Source organism: Cucurbita moschata, unplaced genomic scaffold (assembly GCF_002738365.1).
Source record: "Cucurbita moschata cultivar Rifu unplaced genomic scaffold, Cmos_1.0 Cmo_Scf00043, whole genome shotgun sequence".
Classification (NCBI taxonomy): domain Eukaryota; kingdom Viridiplantae; phylum Streptophyta; class Magnoliopsida; order Cucurbitales; family Cucurbitaceae; genus Cucurbita; species Cucurbita moschata.
This window is the reverse complement of record NW_019268559.1, coordinates 379,033-400,937: the sequence shown is the minus strand read 5'-3', so window position 1 is coordinate 400,937 and position 21,905 is coordinate 379,033. Positions and strand designations below refer to the sequence as shown.

Sequence of the window (21,905 nt, the reverse complement as noted above, 5' to 3'; positions counted from 1 at the left end):
CGGAAACCATTTTAATTTTTAAAGATGACAAACAAAATATAAAAGGATTGAGCCGAGCTGAGCTGAGCGAACTCGGACGAGTTTGAGTCCATAAAGTCAGCATTATATCACATTCAGCCTCTTTTTTTTTTCATTTTTATTTATTTTTTCTTTCTCAACATGTGGTTTGAAAAGATACCAAAAGTTTGATGATTTCTAATCAATTTTTTATATAACCCTTTTTCTTTTTTTCTTTTTCTTTTTCTTTTTTTTGAAGTACAATTCATATAAAAGTTTTTAGCTCGATTGAAAAATATTTTTTTTAAAGTACATCTGTTGGGCATATTTATATTTTTAGCTCTTAAAAATACATTTTAATATTTTTTTAATAATAAAAATAATTCTTAAAATAATAAATAAATAAAAGTATTTAATTAGAGCTTTCTTTTCAAGTGAGAAGGCTGTTAAAGGGGAGAATAAAGGGAAGAACAGGGTGCTTTCTGCAATTATTTTTTATACATAAACTTCTTTATATTCCATAAATGTCATTATTATACTGACTTATTTTAAAGCATCATTTCTAAGAACCTCACATTATTAGTAATAAATATTGTATTGAAAATTAAAAAGACTAGACTTCCAACCGCTACATAATTTTAGGGTTGACACGGCACAATAAATATAATTATTCAAAAAATTAAACATAAATATTCAAAATACTTTATCAGTTACTTTAATTTAAGCTGAGAATCATTTTACAGCACACAACTAATCATGATTGGTTTGGTTTCCCTGTCACCATGGTCTTCAGTCTCTTGCTTGTGTCGACAGAGAAGAGTTTCAAGCAACCTAAAACATTTAATGGTAACCACCTTACCTTGTGTTGCTTGCTGCAGAATCAATTACATCAAGAACTCTATATTCAGACACACGAAACAATAACTTCGAGCAAAGATAGAAGTAGAATAAATCATACGTCATTAAAACGTGACGAGTGCTAAAAAAAATTATTTAAAATGTTAGAATAATGTGACTGATAATTGTGATGAGAATTAAAGCCACCATCTAACTATGCATCAAATGGTTAGGTTAGGAGCACCTACATCAAATAATTTATGGTGTCAAACATGTTATGAGCAGCCAGTGGATCATATCAGGTCTCACTTATGGGTTACCGGCGGCGCCTTTGTCCGTGGTGTCTTGTGGTATTGTGGTTCCTACTGCTGGGTTATATATAATGCCAAATAATCCATTATACAATAAGAAACAGAAGCAGAAAAAGAACACCAACCTGCTGCATGCAATAGCTTTCAAAATGAAGAAAGTGAGGCACCAAAAAAGGTCGCACTGTGGCACCGACAGACTAAACTTGTACCCCACAAAGGAGTCTGTCATCCATATTATCAGATATAAATTATAACCTAATCCAAGTGGCTTTAACAACCTGCCATTTAATAAATAACAAGCAAATCTCGCAGATATTTTAAAGCCAATGAAGCAGACCATACAAAAAAAATATATGGAGAAGCTAGTTCTTCATTAATCATTGGCACAAGCAAGTCTTAATTATGAACATAAATGCACAGAATTCAATCATAGCAGTAAGGGAGACCTTTGGTGGTTAACATGAAGTACACTGTACTTAAGTTGCTTTGAAAAGAAGTTGATGGTATTTCGTTTTCATGTAATGCAACTTACTCACCCCTACCCTCCTATGCTAAGAATAAGCCAACACAAAATTAATCATCCCTTAGGCATAATAAGTCTAGGATTCGACATTAGTCAAATAAATGCAACATTTATCAAAGATTATAAAAGGAAATACCATATGGGGAAGATAATCATCCCCTAGGCTTCTATATTTGGATGATATGCAGTCATTTCAAAAGGCATGAATAGACAAAAGATAATCAATACCCAGCTTCAACGGCACATGCTGTGATCTTGTGCCATACATTTCCGATTTGTTCAACTCGTACTCGAATTTAATCTCACAATCATCAATATTCTGCACAATGGTTCCATAAATAGAGGTAAAGTTTGCAGGCACAAGAATTAAGATAAACCTTTATTGGGCGCCCATTAAGACCTAAAATACTAATCAATTACCCGTACAACAAATATCTAGCATCAGAACCTTCCCTTTTCATAGAGATAACGTGAGAGTGACAGACAACATGAGACCTTAACTTTTCTACAGACGGTGAGAAAGAATAATCAACCTATTATACCTTCACCTTGCCCCATTGATTGATGTACACAAGGATCTAAGAATACAATTCCCTAGCCAGCAAACATGCCCAAGGGTTCATCTACCCACGCGATCAATGCCAAAGATATATCAATCAGCATTTCATTTCCTTGGCGCTCTCGTGGCCTATTGTTACATCATTGGCTCCTGCATCATTGACTATTTCCTCACTAGTGATAGATTTTGATTTTATATTAATATTTTCTACAGATTTCGACATTTCTGAAGAACCCAAATTTTTATCATTATTGGTATGTGCTGGTACTTGTCCAACTGCAGCTTCTTTACCGACCAATGCATCTACGGACAGAGAGGGTTGTGTGGCATCTGATTCAATAACCTCTGAAATTACTGCAACTTCCCCATTTGAAAGTGTTAAGGAGGAACCTTCGTGATTTGAGGTCTCCCTCCATTCGACCCACTCAGGTGGATTATCAGTCTCGTTGGCTGCTATTTCTTTTGAATTGCTTGTTACACTGCGCGAGTGTTCTGACGTGCCCTGTGATTGTGGAGAGGATGTTGCCATGTCATCCAAATCATCATCTTCGCCAACAATAACGTCATTAGCACCATCATTGACGACTCCAGTCTCTTTAATATACGGGGAAGGAGAGGCAAGAAAGCCAGTTGTACGATCACTTGCAATTAAATCATTCTCAAAAGCAAACCAATTTGAATTTGTAAAGAGAGAGCCACTGAATGAAACAGAAAAAACATCTTAATTAATTGATTGGAGGAAAATTTCAGGGCATGGATATATGCCACAAAATAAGGTCTACTAAACTTGATTACTTGACCAACTTTAACTAATACATCAAATGACTAGAATATTGATGCTACGAGAAGCAAAAGAAAGAGGAGAAACTTTAAAATCAGGCTCAAAATGTTTTCACAAAATAAATGAGTTCGGACATTATTTTGAAAAGAAATTAAAACAATGCTAAAATCCTAACAAAGAGAGATTTTTGTGCTGGCCTCAACAACAACCCACCAACTATCATCCCCAAAGTGTTTTCACAAACTGGTCGTTTTATCCCGTTTCCACCAATGTCCTTTTGTTCTCCAACCCTTCCCTCCCCTTTAAACCGACCTTCTACCCCTCTCTTCTTTGGTTTCATTTCATCTCCTGGTTTTGCCTTTTCATTTTTCAATGTTTATTTTTCCTTGGTACAAATGTCAACCCTTAATCGTTATTCATCAATGCATCAGTGAAAAAGATTGGTTACCATCACATTAGATATCTTAGTATGTAAGTCAACTCATTTTTCTGGGAAAAAACTAAAAACCTACAGAATTACTATAGTTTACAAGAAACAGAAGCACTCCATGCCAATACTCTATTGATCCTGAGCAGAATGAGGCCATTTCCACAAATGTAACGCAATAGTTCTAGATTCACGGTAACTATATGTTAAAGAAGAAAAATTATTACGGCGATTGGATTTACCTACCTTTCCTGGTCATCACCAAGACGCAGAGAGGATATAACAACTTCAGCAGATTCATCATCGAAGTAAACATCCTGCAAAAGCTTTACATCAGGAAACACATCTACATTCAAATGACAACTCCAAGACTATCCCACAAGAAAAATATGAACATTAGCCAATCCAATGCAAATATCTGGAAATATCTAGCCCATATATTCTAAATCAAAGTCTTTATGAGGACATTTATGTAGACACACACATATATTCAAAATCAACAATTATTATAAGCTGAACCTTAGGCTAATCATGGCCAATACATACAGCAAATTCTAACAAAGCCTTCCACCAAGTTATCATGACATGACAAGAACATAATAGTTGATTCATGATGGTCTTTTATAAATATGCAAGTGATTAAATTTAAAAAATCCTCGCACCATAGCAAGCAGCAGAAGGGGATGTAATGAACTCTGCTTGGGAGGAAAGAAATTAAACATGGTACTTTTTCAAGGGATAAATAAACACAATTTAAAATGCACTGATGCAAGTTCATTTAGAAGATTAGCTTTCCCAATCTAAAAGTAAAGGTGAATTATTGTTGCCATACCTCATCGTCACGTTCAAGTGATCCATGAGCCTGAAGAGTAAGAAAAGAATTGATGAACAAGCAATTTAATAAAAACTATATTTAAGTTCATTTAATCTAATAATTTGTACGGTTCAACTAGAAGCATAAATGCTTTGAAGATTTATTACAGGATACAAAACAATCACGTGAGAGCATCCAATTAACTTCTCATCAGGAATCAAATATTAATATTCTCTCATATGCTTCAACTCGAAAAGTGTGGATTATCTGAAAAAGAGCATCTTCTCATCATCCATTTTCTTTGCAATTTCATTTATCAGCTTCACTCCGGATTAAAATTTGACAAGAGGAAACATGCACTACTCACATCCTATTTATTATCTTGCAACTGAGAACTCGGAATGAATTCCCTATCATATTAGAAGTACAGGCAAGAGTAGTACAAAATAGTTCAGTACCTCATCCATATCATCATTGCTGTAAATGCCATGTCGAAAAGCCTGGCTCAAATTATTTGCTAGAGCTGCAACATCGTAGTCTCTTTCCTGGTAATCGTCTTCATCACTATCCCTACTTCGATCCTGCAGTCCTGTTGGGCGCCTATTGGAAGTAATCATTTCATATTAAGCTAGAAAGTTCAATGTTAAGCGCATAAATATAACTCAACATCATGGTGACATTAACTCAAATAATAGAAGATATTTTTTGTTTTTGTTAAATTACAAATTTAGCACTTAAATTAGAGGTTTGTGTCTATTTGGTCTTTCGACTTTTGAATTTTTTAAATTTTACGGTTCTTCTAGACACAATTAAAATTTTAGGGTTCCATCAGACAAAATTCAACTTTATAGCTAATAGAACACTTTATTTTTCAAATTTTCAAATTTATCAAGGAATTATTAGCCTTATTAGATTACAAGATCGAGAGTTAGAGATCTATTAGATACTTTTAAAAGTTCAGGGGCCAAATAGATACAAACCTCAAAGTACAAAAACTAACTTGTAATATTTTAACTTGTTTTAACTCGAACAATAGAAGAATTTAAGTAAACAAATATAAATCGGACAATGATAAAATGACAAGAATAAAGCCAACATAAGATTTGAATGCAAAAATCTTAATGAAGGTTACACGTGTATCAATAGTAAAAAAATATGATGAGAAGAACACAATCAACTGGCCATTTTTAGAAACTTGTTTTCTCTCTCTCTCTCTTCAACTATTGATATCATAGCCAGTAAAGGTAAAAATGAAAAAGCTTCTTGAAAAGTCAGACAAATTATTGTTGACATCAAGATCCTGAACAAAAGCATGGTCTTTCTGAGTGCCTGAATATATTAACGAGCCTGATCTATCTTTTTCAGGAAAATACCAATTCAAAAATCAGTTAAAATTGTACTTGGTCACATATATTTGCAAATTCAGTCATTTGACGCAACAATGATTCCATGAATTCCAACAGCTCAATGTATCGATTCAAGCATATGCCAATTAAAATTCAGAAAAGAACAAAGTAATTAATTGCATATCATAATCACTTCAGTCCTTCCTTCGTGACCCATAATACTTAATCATCCTCTATTTCTTCCTCAATCTCTTCCTCACTCTCTTCCTCTTCTTCCTCAATCTCGGGTCGCCTTAAGGTGGAAACAGTTTTGATCTACATGTTGTGCTGATACTTGCAATAAAAGGAAGTGAAAAATAGCAAAGGAAAGACATACCCACACGCCCAATGGTAGACATTTTCCAATTCATTACGCTTTGAAAGGAAATTTGTTTGCCAGTCACTCCATTCCGTGCTATCCTGTAGAAAGAAACATGAGAAAATTCAAGTATTGCAGTGATGTCATTACAAATTCAAAAAATAGAACTGACCTGCAAATGTGATCGAATCTCACTGCTGTTGTTTGCCAGTTGAACAAGTTTGTTAGATATACGTGTCAAATGACCCATGTTCCCTATCCTAGGTGGTGCTTTACCTTCTGCAGAAACCGTTGGCTGAAGAACAAGTTGGAAAAATAAGAAACAGAGAGACTTTCAGGAGCAACAATTAAGGAAAAAAGAAATAATGTCCTAGGTAGATGGTTTATCATAATATTTTAGTAGGAAAGGAGAATTTTATATAGGATAATGGAGTGTCTAAAATCTTCCCGGGACTTTACAAAAATTCATTCTAATAGGAAGAGAAGGGCCCAACTGAATTGGGGTTACAACAGGAAAACATTAAAAATTATGAAAAGCCTTCAAGGAGGAACTCCACATCAAACATTAAAAATAACAGCCTCCCAAGCCTCCTCTCAATCGCTTTGTTTTTCTTGAGAAAAGCAATCATAATTTTTTGCACATATGCATAACTTCCGTAAGACCAAACATCAGCAGAAATTGGACTGTACCTTGTTCGGACCAACTGGCAAAGTGAAATGCTTTTCTGCATTCAGTATCTTCCCCACAAGATTACACTCATGAAGAACATGCTCTACAAGTGAAGAATTCTTGCTCACTAAACATGACACTACAATGTTCTCTACATGGTGATGCAGAAAGTTATTGTATGGGTACCTATTGTCATAAAGAAGCAAATGTCATTGTGGATCGATCAACAATCAAGTTGCAGTAGAAATACAGAAACTTACTCAAAGAACAAGTCCAAAATTCGATTGATTGCTCCAAGATTAATCAACTCCTCTGTTGCTTTGCCACCCACCGAAAGTAAGACCGATATGAACTCTACAATCTGGAAAAACCAATCTCAAGGAACAATCAGTGAAACATTGTCTTAATAAGAAACAAAACCTTTTATTGAAAAACATAATATGCAAGAGTAGAGATCCCAGAGAAACAAGGGTGCAACAAAAATCCCGACTAATTGGCCAAATGGTAGAAAGAGAAGACTAGCAAAATGAGGAGCAAAAAACTCAAAGAAGACAAAACAAAAACCAAGTATCCCGCAGTAAAAGAGACAGATCCTCCTTTTTCCTCCGGTAGATAATGCACCATTGCAAATTCATAACTAAGGAAGAGTTCTTATTTGAAACGCAATTTAAAGTGTTAACCTTCCAAGTAAAATTTTCTATGCAAAAAACTTCACCTTAGGAACATTGGAAATGTCATAACGGATCACCTTGCCTAATTACCCTCAATCACACCCTCCACTTCTTTCTACATAAGCCTCCTATGGATGTCCACCATTAAGAAAAAAAGGAAATGTGATAACGGATCACCTTGCCTAATTCCCCGAGTGGCAAAAATCTTACCTAGGTCTCCCAAAAATAAAAATAGAGAAATTTGTTGAACGGACACAATACCACGTCCAAGTTCTCCACTTGACTTCAAAACCCTTCTTCCCCAAAACTCTATCCAGGAAGTTTCAATCCACATGATCATAAGCTTTTGCAAATTCAATTTTAAAGATCACCCCTCCTCTTATCTCTCCCTCTAGTCTTCGATAGCTTCATTAGCAATAAGAATGTGGTCCAAAATTTGCTGACCTGCATTAAAAGCTCCCTAAGAACAGGAGACGGTACTAGGAAGGATTCTTCAATCTATCAGCTTAGTCTTAGCAATAAATGTATAAAGACGTGTTACAACGCTTATGGGTCTTAAATATTTCACCTTCTTTACCTTCTCTTTCTTTGTTAAAAGGCAAATTTACCTATGTAAATTTAAAGAAAAGAAAGAAAGCTCAAAAAGTATTTAGCCATTAACACAACACCTGACCTTGTGTTTAAAGTATAATACCATAACAACTTACTTCATATGATCTATGACGTTCACCATAAAGGTAAAAAGGGAACTCCCAGAAGTAACCTTCATCATGAGTGGAGGAAAAATCATTGATCGGGTTCTAATGGGCAAATGAGGCTTTAGAAGAATTATGGGCTAAGAAGATAGAGTCTATTAAGATTGCCTTTGAGAACACTTGCAGCAATGTACTCTGCGAGTTTTTTAATAAGATTTTGTAGAAAAAGAGATCGTGAATTCAAGTGGGGATCGTGGATTGGGAACTGCCTATTGATAAAAGGCAGACCAAAGGAGAAAAAACTTTTGCCATGAGGAAAATCAAACAGGGTGACACATCTTTTTTTTTCAACAAGAAACAAATTGTCATTCATGGATGAAAAGATACAAGATGATTGAAAAAACAACCTCCGAAAGGGAGAAAAGAAAATACAATAGGGGAAAGCAGAAGCCTCCAGAAATCAAACAAAACAAAAAAATAACCAACAAGAAAATTAGCACACAACAAAGAAACAAAAAAATAAAAAATAATTTTGTTCGTATTTCTAGTTTACAGTTTGCCAAGGACACCATCTTCATTTTTTTTAGGCATAGACGATTCTTTCCTAAAACATTTGTCAAATTTTACAAGCCTTTGAATTACCGTCAGGTCTTCATGTTAATAGGGAGAAGTGCTCTATGTCGAGATCAATTATAATGAAGGTAAACTTGGTAAATAGGCCTGTATTTCTCATGTGAATTTGTTTATATATCTCTGTTGTATCGTGTCTAGGTATACCCTTAGGCCACTATACTGGGGGCTCCCTCGTTCTGGAATCCAGTAGTTGAAAAGACTCGAGAGACATTTTTCAAGGAGAAAAGCTTCTTTCATTGAAGGGACAAGAACTCCTTGGTCGGTTAAATTAATTTAGAAAAGATTGGAGGGGTTTAGTACGAGAAGGGATGGTGGAGGGTGTGAAAATCGACGGTGGAGGGAGGGTGGTCGCAGTATAGAAAAATTTGGGTAGCAAAAATGTAATAGTCCAGCCCACCGCTAGTAAATATTGTCCGCTTGGCCCGTTACGTATCACCGTCAACCTCACAGTTATTATTAAACACATTTTCTAGGGAGAGGTTTCCACCCCCTTATAAGTAATGCTTTGTTCCCCTCTCCAACCAAGGTGGGATCTCACAATCATCCCCCTTGAGAGCCCAGCGTCCTCGCTAGCACACCGTCGGTATCAGGCTCTGATATCATTTTAACAGGTCAAGCCCACCGCTAACAGATATTGTCTGCTTTGACCCATTACATACCGCCGTCAGCCTCACAGTTTAAAAACGTGTTTTCTAGAGAGAGGTTTCTACACCCTTATAAGGGGAATGCTTCGTTCCCCTCTCCAACTGACGTCGGATCTCACAAAAAATGTAGCCCTTTTCTTGAAACAATTCTTGTGATTCCCTTCAGAACTTTGGGCTCTACAACCTCACCTAAAGTACAGGTTTCATTTCAATTCCAGTTCACCTTCTAAAGGTACCTTTTTACTCCTCTTAATGAAACCGGTTCTGCTAATGTTCAAGATTTTCCTTTTCTTTTTAATATGGCACGTTAAAAATAAAATAAAGAAGGAAAGACTAATCATGCATATTTTTAGTACTTCTGATTAAAAATAATCATTTCATTCAATACCCATGAAAAGACGTGGGCAACAATCTACCTATATCAAGAGCAAACTTCTTTATGTCTTTTATCTATCATATACACTTAACTTTTATGTAGGAAACGCCATACTTTCATTAAGAGGGAAAAAAGCTTAGAAAAAATAGGTGACAAGATGTCAAGAACCCACCTTGAAGGGTTCCATTTCCTATATTCCTTTTCTTCAACGAGATTCATTGATATGAACCAATTTACAACAATCAAACTTTATTCTTCTTCAATGTAGCATGAATTGAAACATCTTTTGATTATTTTGATAACCTTTTCTCCACATCTTCATTGAAGCATATTGTATGATTGATGATGTGGAGAAAAGGTTATCAAAATAATCAAAAGATGTTTCAATTCATGCTACATTGAAGCATATTGTATGATTGATGTCTCTTGGTTCATATCATTCATTCTTTTAAAAATAAACTAATGATTTAAGTATCAAGTTTATGGTATCCTATATTCACTTATACTGAATGAAAGATACCTTCAGACGATGCCTCCCAAGAGGTGGCTGTAACTTTCCGTATGCAGTAACCAAAACTTCATCTGATGAAGAAACATCCAGAAGCTTGAGCAACCTACCTGAACGATAGAGACCAGCACAGTATTCAACATCCCTCGTAAAAAGTTATAACCCAAGCAAGCAAGATTACATATTCTCGTCTTCAATTCCTCTTCTATACATTTCATTACTTAAATCAAATCTAGTTTCTCCAGGAAAACAAAAACAAAGATGACTTCAAATACCGTGAAGAATAAATTTCTTTGGAAATGAAGACCCAGCAAGTAAACTACCAAGTAATCAAATTGGATGATTCACATGATTCATGGCAATTAATACCTTCAATTACTGAGGCGTAATAAGTAAAGCCATTGACTTAACACAGCCCAATGGCCAATACAATACCTAAACTCTCCAACATGCCTTCTACAGTCTCCATAGTTGCTGAAACTGTAGGTCCACGAGTTAATTGGCGATTGTATGCATAAGCTGTTCCAGTAGTTAGCCTCCTAGGATCTAACAAAGATATGCACACAGATAATGAGTTTATTAAAACAGATGGTGGTCGTAACTCTTCCAAGGCATGGCGAAACAGTCTTCCTACAAAACTGATTTGAAAAAGAGAACCATTATTAGTGGCCAATGACAAATGCAGGCATATTAAAAACTCGAGAAGAGAAAATACTACCTTGGGCTGGAAATTTTAGCCATAATACCAGGAGGAGCAAATCGAGTAATAGCACAAAGCGTTTCAGATGCATTAGAGTGAACTATCGAACAATCCTGAAAAATTGATCACGTTAAAGAACCTCCTATGACTGATCCATTGGTTTTTCAACTAAGTCTATATAGTCATATCGTTGATAAAGAACACACTAAGCAAATATATATTAAAACAAAAACTCCAAAACAAAAGGAAGCTTCCTTCTGTTTCAATTTTGTTGTGCAAAGGAAGGAAATAAACAAAAACGATGTTTATTTTGAATAAGGAGCATATATTTGACAACGGAGAAGGGAAATTATGTATACATGATTTGCAAGGAGAAGCTCTTTCTGCCTGAGATAATACAACAAATTATCTTAAACGATTTGATTTGAAATATTAAAGCATAAAATTTTAATCTTGTTTGAAATGAGAAATATTTTTCATTTCTTATCCAAGAAAAAAAAATGTATGGTTTAAAATCTTTAATTGGATGTTTATCAGAAATGAAAAGAAAATAAAGATTTTACTAATATACCCATTTAATCATTATTTGTATGTGAGAAGTTCGCCATTGGACTCTTATCAGAAGTATGGATACCACCAACAACAAGGGTCCAAAGGAGAAATGTGACAAAATTGGGGGATGCTATTTTACTAATAGCTCTAATAAGGTCCCAGAAAAACTGGCCAGCTTTGGCGGAAGGGAAAAGGATTGCAGCAAAAGATGAAAAGTTAACAATTATCTAAGAAAAAAGAGTCTCCACAAAATAAAAAGGCATGTAAACATTCTTGTTGGAGGAATAAATTCCTCAAAAAGCTACTTACTGAAGATCTGAACTTGTCCACTATCAACTCCAGAACACCAGTCTCTTCAATCCACTTCATTGATTCTGTATAGCTTGCATACAGATGCCCATCAGCACCAAGAAGCCTTATCAAAACCTGTCCAGAATGAACCATTCCTATGAGATTCACAATGTACATTCAGTAAAGATGTCAAAGCCCAACAGTTTTTATATAGAAGGATGATGACCGTAGTCTGAAAACATAAGACCATAAGAACCAATGAGATAATAAGATGCACATAGGAACTAATGCTCCAAAGGTGTTGCTCTGACTGTATAATTTTTAACTTTTTTTAAAAAAAAAAAAAAAAGAACCCAAAGAGTAGAAGCAACCACAGGAGTGCAAAACCACTAACTCAGATGCCATATTACAACAAACATAAACCATTAATGTAAAACGAGTTAAAATACCAGATACAACAAAGAACGGTGACCAACAACCAACCTCCATGATGGAAGTAATTCCTATCAGATCAACTAGCTTCTTTACAATTGCTTGATGTGCCTGGAAAGCCATGTGAGTGATCAGTTAACAAGCAAAGTAGATCATTAGCATTAAGACAGTCGTATATGTTGCTTTATCTTCTTTGGATGAGAAACACTCCAACAAGAACTAAGATAGAAAAGATTTATTATTTGAACAAAAAGAACTAAAAAATTATGAAATGGAAGCTTTTCACATAACCTCAAAAGACAAAGACGCACACAAAAAGTTCGGACATAGATCTACATTGAGGGGCCAACAAGTTGGTCAAAAATCTTCCTCAATTTTTTAACATGTTTGCATTAATTTTTTCCCAAAGATACTACCCAAATGTTGATGTTATTTCATTTGAAAACATTACAAAATGCTATTGGAAAAGTTATACAGAACTGAATGGTAAGCAATGGATTATTAGCAACATCTTGAGAAAAAATGCAATAAATAATTTTCAGAAATATTGAAAGTAATAAATTAGTAAAAATTAAATGGCATATATGACTCATCACCTAACTTTTTGATAAGAGACTTCCAAATATACAAAATTTAACTAGAATCTAACTCTTTATGATCATTATCCCCAGGCTAAGCTTAGTAAACAAGAGCATCGTCTAATGAAACCCTTGTTCCCTCCAATAGAGTATGTGCATCAAACAGATGAAATACAGCTTTACCTGGTATACCCATGTTGTATAATACTTCGGTCATGCATAAAATGTAGAAGGTCAAGTAAAACTGAGAATGTCTCAATCTTTCAAACTCTTGAAAAACAGACGGAAAATCTAAGGGAAAATGTATGCAAACTTACTTGAACATACTGCATAAAAGAAATTGTCTTCCGCAACAACAAGCATATGACAACCTGCCAACGAAGTAAGATTAATAACATATATACCAAAAATATTTCCCATGTAAGACCTAGAAGGTGGGTGAAACAAGGGAAAAACTGTTACTTACTTGAGATTGTACAATTTGGCTATACGGCTAACAGAATATGCAGAAGAAAATTCAGAACTAAAATATTATTAAAGTGATACCTTGCTGAAGTAGCCAGCCAGTAGGGTGCTATGAGAAGGCTTGGGTTCTAGGAAGGAAAACAACAAGTTCATCAACTGCAGACAACCATATCAACGAAATCAGTAATTGGTCTATCTTCATCATTTATCACGTAATAGGGCAAAGAAAGCAAGTTCTCCACCTCTTCATCCTCCATCAAAGCTTTGAGAATTATATCCACTTCACAAGTAAAAATCTCACAAGCGATAAAAGGAAACCTGGGCAAGAATACATAAGAATAACCAAATTTAAAATGAGAGAGAGAGAGAGAGAGAGAGAGAGAGAGAGAGAGAAGGCACGAGGAATAGCATTGGGAATGTGCGAGCAAAAATTACTTAAAACTTCGATTCTTCTCAGCCTCTTCAGGAGCTTCTTCAATAATGTATCTGATTAACTGTTCAATATGAGTTCTTTCTCTCAAACTGCAAGGCACGAAAGCAAGCACAACAACCATCAATTTACTAAATATGGTGAAACCCTCTTGGTCAATTTCTTGTATTGATCTATTCTTGTTTCTATTATCTGACCAACCATTAAAGTCGGTGGTATTTATTATATGAGGTAGCTGCTGTGACAGTCAGCTTAATTTTTTATTTTTTATTTTTTAAACAAGAAAGGAAACTTTTCATTGATACAATGAAAAGAGATTAGTGCTCAAACGATAGAAACTCCACAACATAAATTAATAATAAGAAAGCTTCCCAAAGAAAACATAAAGCATAGAAGGAGAAAACAATTGTGGCCTGGAGAGAGAACACCATGATGAGCAATGAATTCTTGTGGAATCAAACCAAACAAACCAAGAGATGAACTGCGCTAGAAACAACTAACCAACAACAAAACAATCCATGCTGAGAAGTAGCCTTCATTTTTCTCCAACTTCAACTAATTATATGAGATTCTAAGGAAATGCCGACTGAGACAACCATAAATGGAAACTCCAGTGAACTTCAAATTTCTGGCATGATCCAAAAAGATGACCTTAAACATGTGCATAGCAGAAAAGACATGATGAACCGTGCTGGAAACAACTAAAACTCCCCAGTCGCTGGAAACAACGAAAGCAGATACAACCACCACAGATTAATCATAATCAAAAGGAACAACGCCATCAAAGCTATTAACTGCAGCAATAAATTTCCCAATCAGTCTTCTACTCTCTCACATTTGCATGACATTTGCAAACAAAAGCGGCAGCAATAAGAATGACCTCCACAAACCTCAATAAAAAAATAAATAAATAAATAAGCTAACTCGTTTAGAACTGTCCTCCAATCCTCATGAATAGCAAGAAAAACCAACAATGAAAATTAAGTTTTCTGACCAAATTCCCTCTGGAACGTAAGGGGGAATCTCTTAAAATTGCAAACCACTCACCTTGATTAGTGAGGAGAATTTATCAGGTAGCAGAATATCACTTCTTAATCAATGTATCACAAATTGAAAAGGCTGACTAACAAAATAGCAGCACATAAAAACTGGTAGAATGGGCTGAACATTACAACACTACTAGATGACTAGTTACATCAAGTACAACCAAAGTCAAATATAATCAGAGTTACATGATCCCATCAATTAATTTCTCTGCATGAGTTAGCAACCTACCAAGCAAAAGAACAGATATGCCAAGTATGCACCAGATACATGGGGGGGGAAAAGGAGCATGATATATCAAAGAAAAGGGAATATTACAAGTTAATAAGTCGACCATTAAGTGCTTTGCATTCCTGAATTACTTCATCCTCATCTAGAAGCTCCTCTAACGTAAAATTTTCCTTGTCCAAAACTGCCTCCATCTGCAACAAATGAAAATGAGATGAATAAAAATGAAGACATTTACATTAAAACTCAAGTAAAGCTGGAGCACTGTGATCTTCCTGTTCGCTGAACTAGGGGAATGTAATAAAGAAAAGTATACTTGTGTTACTGGATTCTAAATTCCCTGAAACAAACACATTATTGAATTCAGAATTGTTATGCCTTAAGAAATGCCAACTCAATAGAAAAATGTGTCCAAGTCATTCACATCTGGGAAGATAAATTCTTTCATAAGAAACTGGAGTTTAATTATCAAAAAAAGAAAATATAAAAGTGGGAGATGAGGAGTTCCCACCATGCCAAGGGAATTATAAAAGGGCTTCCCAATTGGCGAAAATTTTAACAAATCAGTGATAACAAAATTCATTTTAGAGATTAAACACCAGCTAGAACCATAAACCCTACTCGCCTTGTGGTTGATTTCTTCCTCTTGGAAAGCCTCTTGTTTCATTCAAACCAAATTCCCCATAGAAAAGCTATCACCATGTTGGCCCAAAGAAGTTTCTCTTTGACATGAAAAGCCACGCCACTTAACAGCGGAAAAGTAGCTTTGGACAACTCACTGGAAAGCAGTTATTAAGCTTGAAAAAATAAAAAAAACAGGCTCCGAGCAAAATTCAGCACAGGTCATGGAAGAAATATGTGTCTGATACAGCCGGCACTGGCTTTGCAAAGGACACGCCAGCTGGGATTAAAACATGCTTCAAGCATACTCCTTTGCAATTCTACTCAACAGGATTTTCCACTGCTCGCTCTTCCATGTCTCATGGTTCTACCACTAATACATTGTTTGGCACTTCAATCTTCTTTTGTCTTCTATGAATCTTTTTTTTTTTTTTTTCTCACTCTCTTCTCTAAATCTTCAATGCACCACATTCCCTCTATACCTTTCTCCAGCGATTTATCCGTTTCTTCACAAAGCTTAATTATCTCTCATCCACTTTTGCCTTTACACGTTCTCTCCAACTTCTTAACCACTATGATTGGTATAACTTTTTTTTTTTTTTTTTTTTTTGAGGTCAACCAAGATTATACTGAAGACTCTTGCTTACAGTCTCGACCAGTAGCTCTCACAAAGGTCTTTGCAAACCTCGTTGCTCCAGTCTTTCCAATAGTTTCAGTCACTCGACAGTTTCTCTTCTAGGTTCGAATTTAATTGTGACTAAAGGGGTGCTGGTTTTCTTCTAATTGTAATGAGTTTTCATCTTCTTCTTCACTGATTCACAATTCTAATGGGAAATCTAGTTGTAGTTTGGAGTCAAAATTGCTTCTGTTGAATTCACAAGTACTGGGAACGGATCAAGTTGATCATTGCGTGGATGATAACTTTGAATCTTCATTTGCTCTTCTTTCTACAGATAGTGTTGTTGGCCCTTTATTAAATTCAGTTGATGATCAATTGAAAGAAGTTTCCCCTACATTGTCCACTTTGCCAGTTCCTAGTACATTCACCTCTCTTACTGAGACCTGTGGTCTTCAGATGCATGCAATTCCACCTCCATCGCCTCATATAAAAGCTTAGTTGCTTTCTATTGCTATCCTTCCAATGAAATTAATCTCAAGTAATACTAGAGGTCTTAGAGAATTCTCTAACGGGATGACTGTGTTGATAGAAACTAAGAGTAGTTCGGCATTATCTCGAAGGTTGGTCTCTTTGGTCTGCTCACCTTGTTGCAACCTTGATTTCTACGAGCATTGTGGTTGTTTCCTATGTTTTTTTTTTTTTTTTTTAATGGCATGGTTGGAGGTCAATTCAATTTTCTTTGAAAGAATATAGTAGCTTTCTGTGTTACGTGATTGGTGGAGGCCTATTTCATAGCTTCAGTTTTTGTTTGCAAGCTCTCAAAGTCTTTCCAAGATGTTGAAAAAGCTCTTTGTTCTTTCAGTATTTATTTTCATGGTTAAATTTCAAGATGGGAGCATTTGTTGTTTTGTATGCTTTTCTTTTTCTTGTTCTTTTTCTTTTTCACTTCCTTTGGGAGTTTGTATCACTTGATATTTATTCCTATACATGGGAGCAGGAAAAGGTATTGAACTGACAGGGAAGGGTACGGACCATATCCACGAAAATCATATTGAATACGGAGGAAAACAGAGAAGTTGCAGACCACGCATCGCAATTTTCATGTATGAAGCTATTAAGTCAAATCCACGTTCTCCAACTTCAATTTCCTTCCCATTGAAGCGCGTGTAAAATCAAGAATAATATTGATAAAAATTTTGCCCAATAGGAACTGAAATAGAAACAATTCGCAGTACACAAACCACAGTAAAGGAATGATGAATCCTACAACCAAGAAAATGGAATAATGAAGATAAAGAAAATGAGACTCACAGGCGAAGCTGTGGACAATCCAGCCATGCGCCAAAACATGGTGAATTGTGGGGGTAAACTGCCAAACTCAGATCTGCAAACCCAGAAATCGAACCACCTGGACTACCCTCCCCAGCAAGAATTCTCAAAAACCACCTAGACCACACAGAAAAATAATGATCCAGAGTCGCCTCAGCGAAACCCTAAAAGAACGTGCATGGATTCGAACAAGTTAAGATGGATCGAAAGAAAGGTTTGAGGAGCAACGTTAGAAAAGAATGAGAATTCAGAGAAGCGCGAAAAATAACCTGAAATCGTGGAAATGTGATAGAATTTTGTGAAAAAAGTAGGAACTTCTTTCCTGTTGCTTGTTAATTGCGTTTGATCTTTTGTTGGCAGAGAAATTGGAGTTGAAATTTTCATTTACATTCATGTATTTATAAACAAAAACGTGCCCCGCTTCTTATAGGACTTTTTTGGTAGGAAATTCCTTTTGTTGCCGTTGTGAATTTTGATGTTTCCATTTACCCTGCAAAAAGCTGCAATTTTTTTTTTTTTTTTTTTTGACATAATAATTAATTATTGTTATTTTTGGCTTAAAATATTTTGGGTTTTTTACACCATAAATAAGCACAATAAACTCATTGCCAAGAAACTAGTGTTGTTGTTGACTGTTATAGACTCTCCAAGAATTTTGGAGTGTTTTTTTTTTTTTTATTCTTTTATCATCAACCCACTCTTTCTTTTTTGGAAAAAAAAATGATAGCTTTAAGCAAAACTTTAGAATATTCCAAAAAATAATGTCAGAAAGACATAATTTTGATTTGTTTCCATCATATAACATAAAATATATATATATATATATATATATATATATATATATATATATATATATATATTATTTTTCTTCTTTTTTTTTTTATAACAACAAAATATTTGTAATTGTAACCCCTCACTCAAATACAAAACTAGTAGATATTATCTATTCTGGTTGGTTATGTATGTTCGTCCTCGTGATATCAACTTCATGATTTTAAATGCATTTGTTAGGGGGAGATTTCCACACGAGGTGTGATCTCACAATCCACCCTCTTTGTGGTAATCGTCATTGTTGGCACACTGCCCGGTGTATGTCTCTAACATAGTTTGTAATAGTCCAAACTTATCGCTAACAAATGACTTTTCGTTCTCTTCAACCAGCATGGGATCTCATATTGGTTTTTTTCCCACTCAGCACAAATGATTTTTCGTATAAATAGATCATTTATGTTTTGCAAAGCACGTCCTGCGTAAAGTGATGTTGTGTCCGGCGCACTTTGATACCAAGTGACGTCAAGATGATCTTATTAGAAGTTTCTTTTGTCTAATTAGTAAACTGAGTACATCTATTTATATGCGTTATTGTGTGTGCCAAGTCATACGATGATCTAGCTAGAAGTAGAGGGAGAACATACACGTGTCTCGACCCAATTGGTACCAAGCTCAGTAGGTGCTCCCTCGCTTCGGGATCCATCTATTTATATGTGTTATTGTGTGTGCCAAGTCATACGATGATCTAGCTAGAAGTAGAGGGAGAGCATATACGTGTCTCGACCCAGTTGGTACCTAGCTCAGTAGGTGCTCCCTCGCTTCGGTTTGGTCTTAAACATTGCTCGATTAGATATTTCCTCTTTTGAGGTCGATCTGCCCATCGCAATTATGGACAACTATGAATTCGTTATTAACACTTTTCCCTTTCATACTTCACACCTTTATACAACATTTTAATGTTCAACGTTTACCTGTGTGTGATCCTCTCTTTCTACTTCATCACTGACTCTCAAAGCCCTAATTCCGAGGACTCCCGAGTTTTGCAAATTTTGCTGTCCACCGTCAACTGGAAATTCCATTCTCCGATTCAGTTTGCATTTTGAAAATTCCGGTGTTCCAGAGATCCCAAGGACAGAAGACGAAGCTACGCTTACGATATGCTTGGTGGATTGTATGGAGACCTCCCTCCGCCTTCTTCGGCAGAGGAAGACAAGCCCAGCAATTCTACCGTCTGGTCGAGTAGTACAAAAATGGCGCCGCCTACCCTACGTAAACCATCTTCCGTCTTCGCGCCGCCAACTGTTCTCAGATCTCAAAGCAAAGTAAAACCAGCCACCTCGACGCACCCGAAGGCTTCGGTGGAGCCATCTCAGCCGATTCTGGCTGAGGCCATTACGCAACCGGCATTGGTGGCCGTGACGTCGACAGTTATAGAAGAGTATGATCCAGCAAGGCCGAATGACTACGAGGAGTATAGGGTGGAGAAGAAGAGGAAGGCCATGGAGGCTGAGATGAGGAAGGAGCTTGAGAGGCGTAGGCAAGAGGAGGAAGAGAGGGAAAAAAAAGAGCGAGAGGAGCGAGAAAGAGAATATTCCGATTCCAGGTTAAATATTTCAGGGGAGGAAGCTTGGAGAAGGCGTGCGGCGAAGAGTGGGGCAGTTCCGAGATCGCCATCACCACCAAGTACCGGAGACGGCTTCAGCATTGGAAAGTCGGAGACTGGTGGGTTGGGAGTTGGGGCTGGTGGGCAGATGACAGCGGCACAAAGAATGATGGCTAAGATGGGTTGGAAAGAGGGGCAAGGGCTCGGGAAGCAGGAACAAGGGATTACCACCCCTCTGATGGCAAAAAAGACGGACTTGCGTGCTGGAGTAATTGTGAACGCTAATGATACGAAATCAGAGAAGAAGGTGAAGAGTGTCAACATCAACGGGCTACCCACTCGGGTTCTCATGCTCAGAAACATGGTACGATGTTGTAGACTTCTGACATTTTGTTGATTTGAAATGAATTTGAAATAGCAGAGCTTGTTTCCGGGGCATTAGAGTTCGAGCGGTTTTTTCTTTTTTCTCAAATTCCTATTCAAATATTACGAATCTTTAGTTAGATTAGAGCAATCTAGAAAGTTTTACCGTAACTTATTATATTATATCTTCATCCTTTATGCAGTCTGTAGGATAGTTGCGAACGCCATTATATCACGCGATTCTTCTCTTAATCTATCGTTAAAATGCATGCACTTTAGAAAAATCTTGGTTAGCCACAACTGGACGAAAGTCCAATTCCTAACTCTTTTTTTTTTTTACCTTTTAACTGCTTGCCAAATGATATACGCTGACCTATTTGCAATGTTAGACCACTACGGAGAATGGATTCTTAACTAGGCAGTAAGGCTATTATCTGCCAACCACCATTCTTATCAGCCGATCTCTCAAAAAAAAAAAAAATTTAATATCTGAAAGCTTTCTTTCACTGCACTACGGTACTTATCATAAGGAATAAGATATGGACTAAACAATCCATCGCTGCATATAGATTTATGCTCGTGTGGGAAATTGTCGAGGGATAAACAATAGATTTCAGTTTATTAGTCCATGTGAAGATCAATTAAAAAGCAGAGAACTTGCAAAAACTTAATCAAAACTTACCACCTTTACTCATCTGGTTCTGTATAGAATAAGGCATTCATCAATCTTACTTATTTTGCTAGATCATTTTAAGTTTTAAGTTTATTAGAAAAGAGTTGCATATCAGAGATTAGATAGAGATTTCCATATTCATCATACCCACGGTGTCCCTCATGTTGCTTGGGGTCCCCTCCTTATGTAACGACCTTTCATACTACCTGACACCCTCTATCACATTTATTCTCCCTAGCTCTCTTTCTCGTAGAAATATTCTTAATTGGTGCTCAGGGTTCTTGAGAGAAGGTTTGGAGCACTACAGAGTTTGTAAAAGGTGATGCCCTAAGGGGAGAAATTTGAAAATTTCCTGCGAGGGAAGTATGGGAGAAATGCTTAGTTGTTTTAGCCAGCTGGAATGTTGCCACATGGCCACCAGATGATGGAGGCTTGAAATTGGGCATTTTAAGGAAGAGAAGTGAGGTAATACTACTGAGAGCTCTGGACATATTGTGGAGAAAGTTCTGAGATGCACAATAAGCTGGTTACTAGCACATACGGAAATGAAGAAGGAAGGAATGAAAATAGACAGTTTTCTCGAGCTAGGTAATTTAGTTGTTTTCAAAGCCTTTGTGTGACCACTATCAAATTCTGAGCAAAAAAGCTGGGAAGTGAAAAAAGAACTTCTTTCTAAGCTGATATTTGGATAGGAAATTGCTGACTATATCGCAGCTTTCCTTGGGTTTCATTGGTTCTTTCTGGTTATTTGCCAAAAAGAAATCTAACTGAGAAATTGAAGAGGCTAGAGGCCTGGTTCAAATTCTAGATGATGTACAACCTTGTGGCGAGGATAAAAGGATTTGGCGAATAATCCCTCAAGTCAAATTGTTTGTAAAATTACTGGTAAAAGAGCTCATTGGACCACAGTCAGGGAAAAGAAGGAAAAATCTTTTTGTCAAGCCATTGTTTAGGCATTATGAAATTGAAGATTATTAGGAGAAAAACATACGAGTTAAAAAGAAATAGGGATTAGAGTTTGAACTTCTTCACGTGTTTGTGTGTGTGTGTGTGTGT

General features: G+C 36.1%; 2 protein-coding genes across 6 annotated transcripts in view; one reads left to right on the top strand and one right to left on the bottom strand.

The window, feature by feature from the left end:
• Positions 1–1,891: 1,891 nt before the first annotated feature.
• Positions 1,892–17,838, bottom strand: LOC111433762 (serine/threonine-protein phosphatase 6 regulatory subunit 1-like). Of its 5 annotated transcripts, none has more exons than XM_023070956.1 (20): positions 17,709–17,836; positions 17,422–17,603; positions 14,961–15,064; positions 13,604–13,690; positions 13,411–13,486; positions 13,250–13,324; positions 13,021–13,074; positions 12,177–12,236; positions 11,712–11,828; positions 10,869–10,963; positions 10,586–10,788; positions 10,163–10,260; positions 6,884–6,984; positions 6,644–6,809; positions 6,126–6,248; positions 5,972–6,054; positions 4,708–4,849; positions 4,268–4,297; positions 3,682–3,752; positions 1,892–2,925 (listed from the first exon to the last, which is right to left on the bottom strand). In XM_023070956.1, exons 2-20 carry the CDS (start codon positions 17,458–17,460, stop codon positions 2,325–2,327), a joined length of 2,325 nt encoding a protein of 774 aa, XP_022926724.1. In that variant the 5' UTR covers positions 17,461–17,603; positions 17,709–17,836; the 3' UTR covers positions 1,892–2,324. The 5 variants fall into 5 exon arrangements, with proteins under 5 accessions (XP_022926724.1, XP_022926726.1, XP_022926727.1 ...); XM_023070958.1 differs by having other exon boundaries at positions 17,422–17,556; XM_023070959.1 differs by lacking the exon at positions 17,422–17,603 and having other exon boundaries at positions 17,709–17,838.
• Positions 17,839–19,121: 1,283 nt separating this feature from the next.
• Positions 19,122–21,905, top strand: part of LOC111433765 (DNA-damage-repair/toleration protein DRT111, chloroplastic-like) — a 5,040-nt gene continuing 2,256 nt past the window's right edge. Inside the window, exon 1 of the mRNA XM_023070962.1 lies at positions 19,122–20,177. Within this exon, the coding sequence (XP_022926730.1) occupies positions 19,368–20,177 (810 nt within the window). The 5' untranslated portion in view covers positions 19,122–19,367. The remainder of the gene's footprint in view (positions 20,178–21,905) is intronic.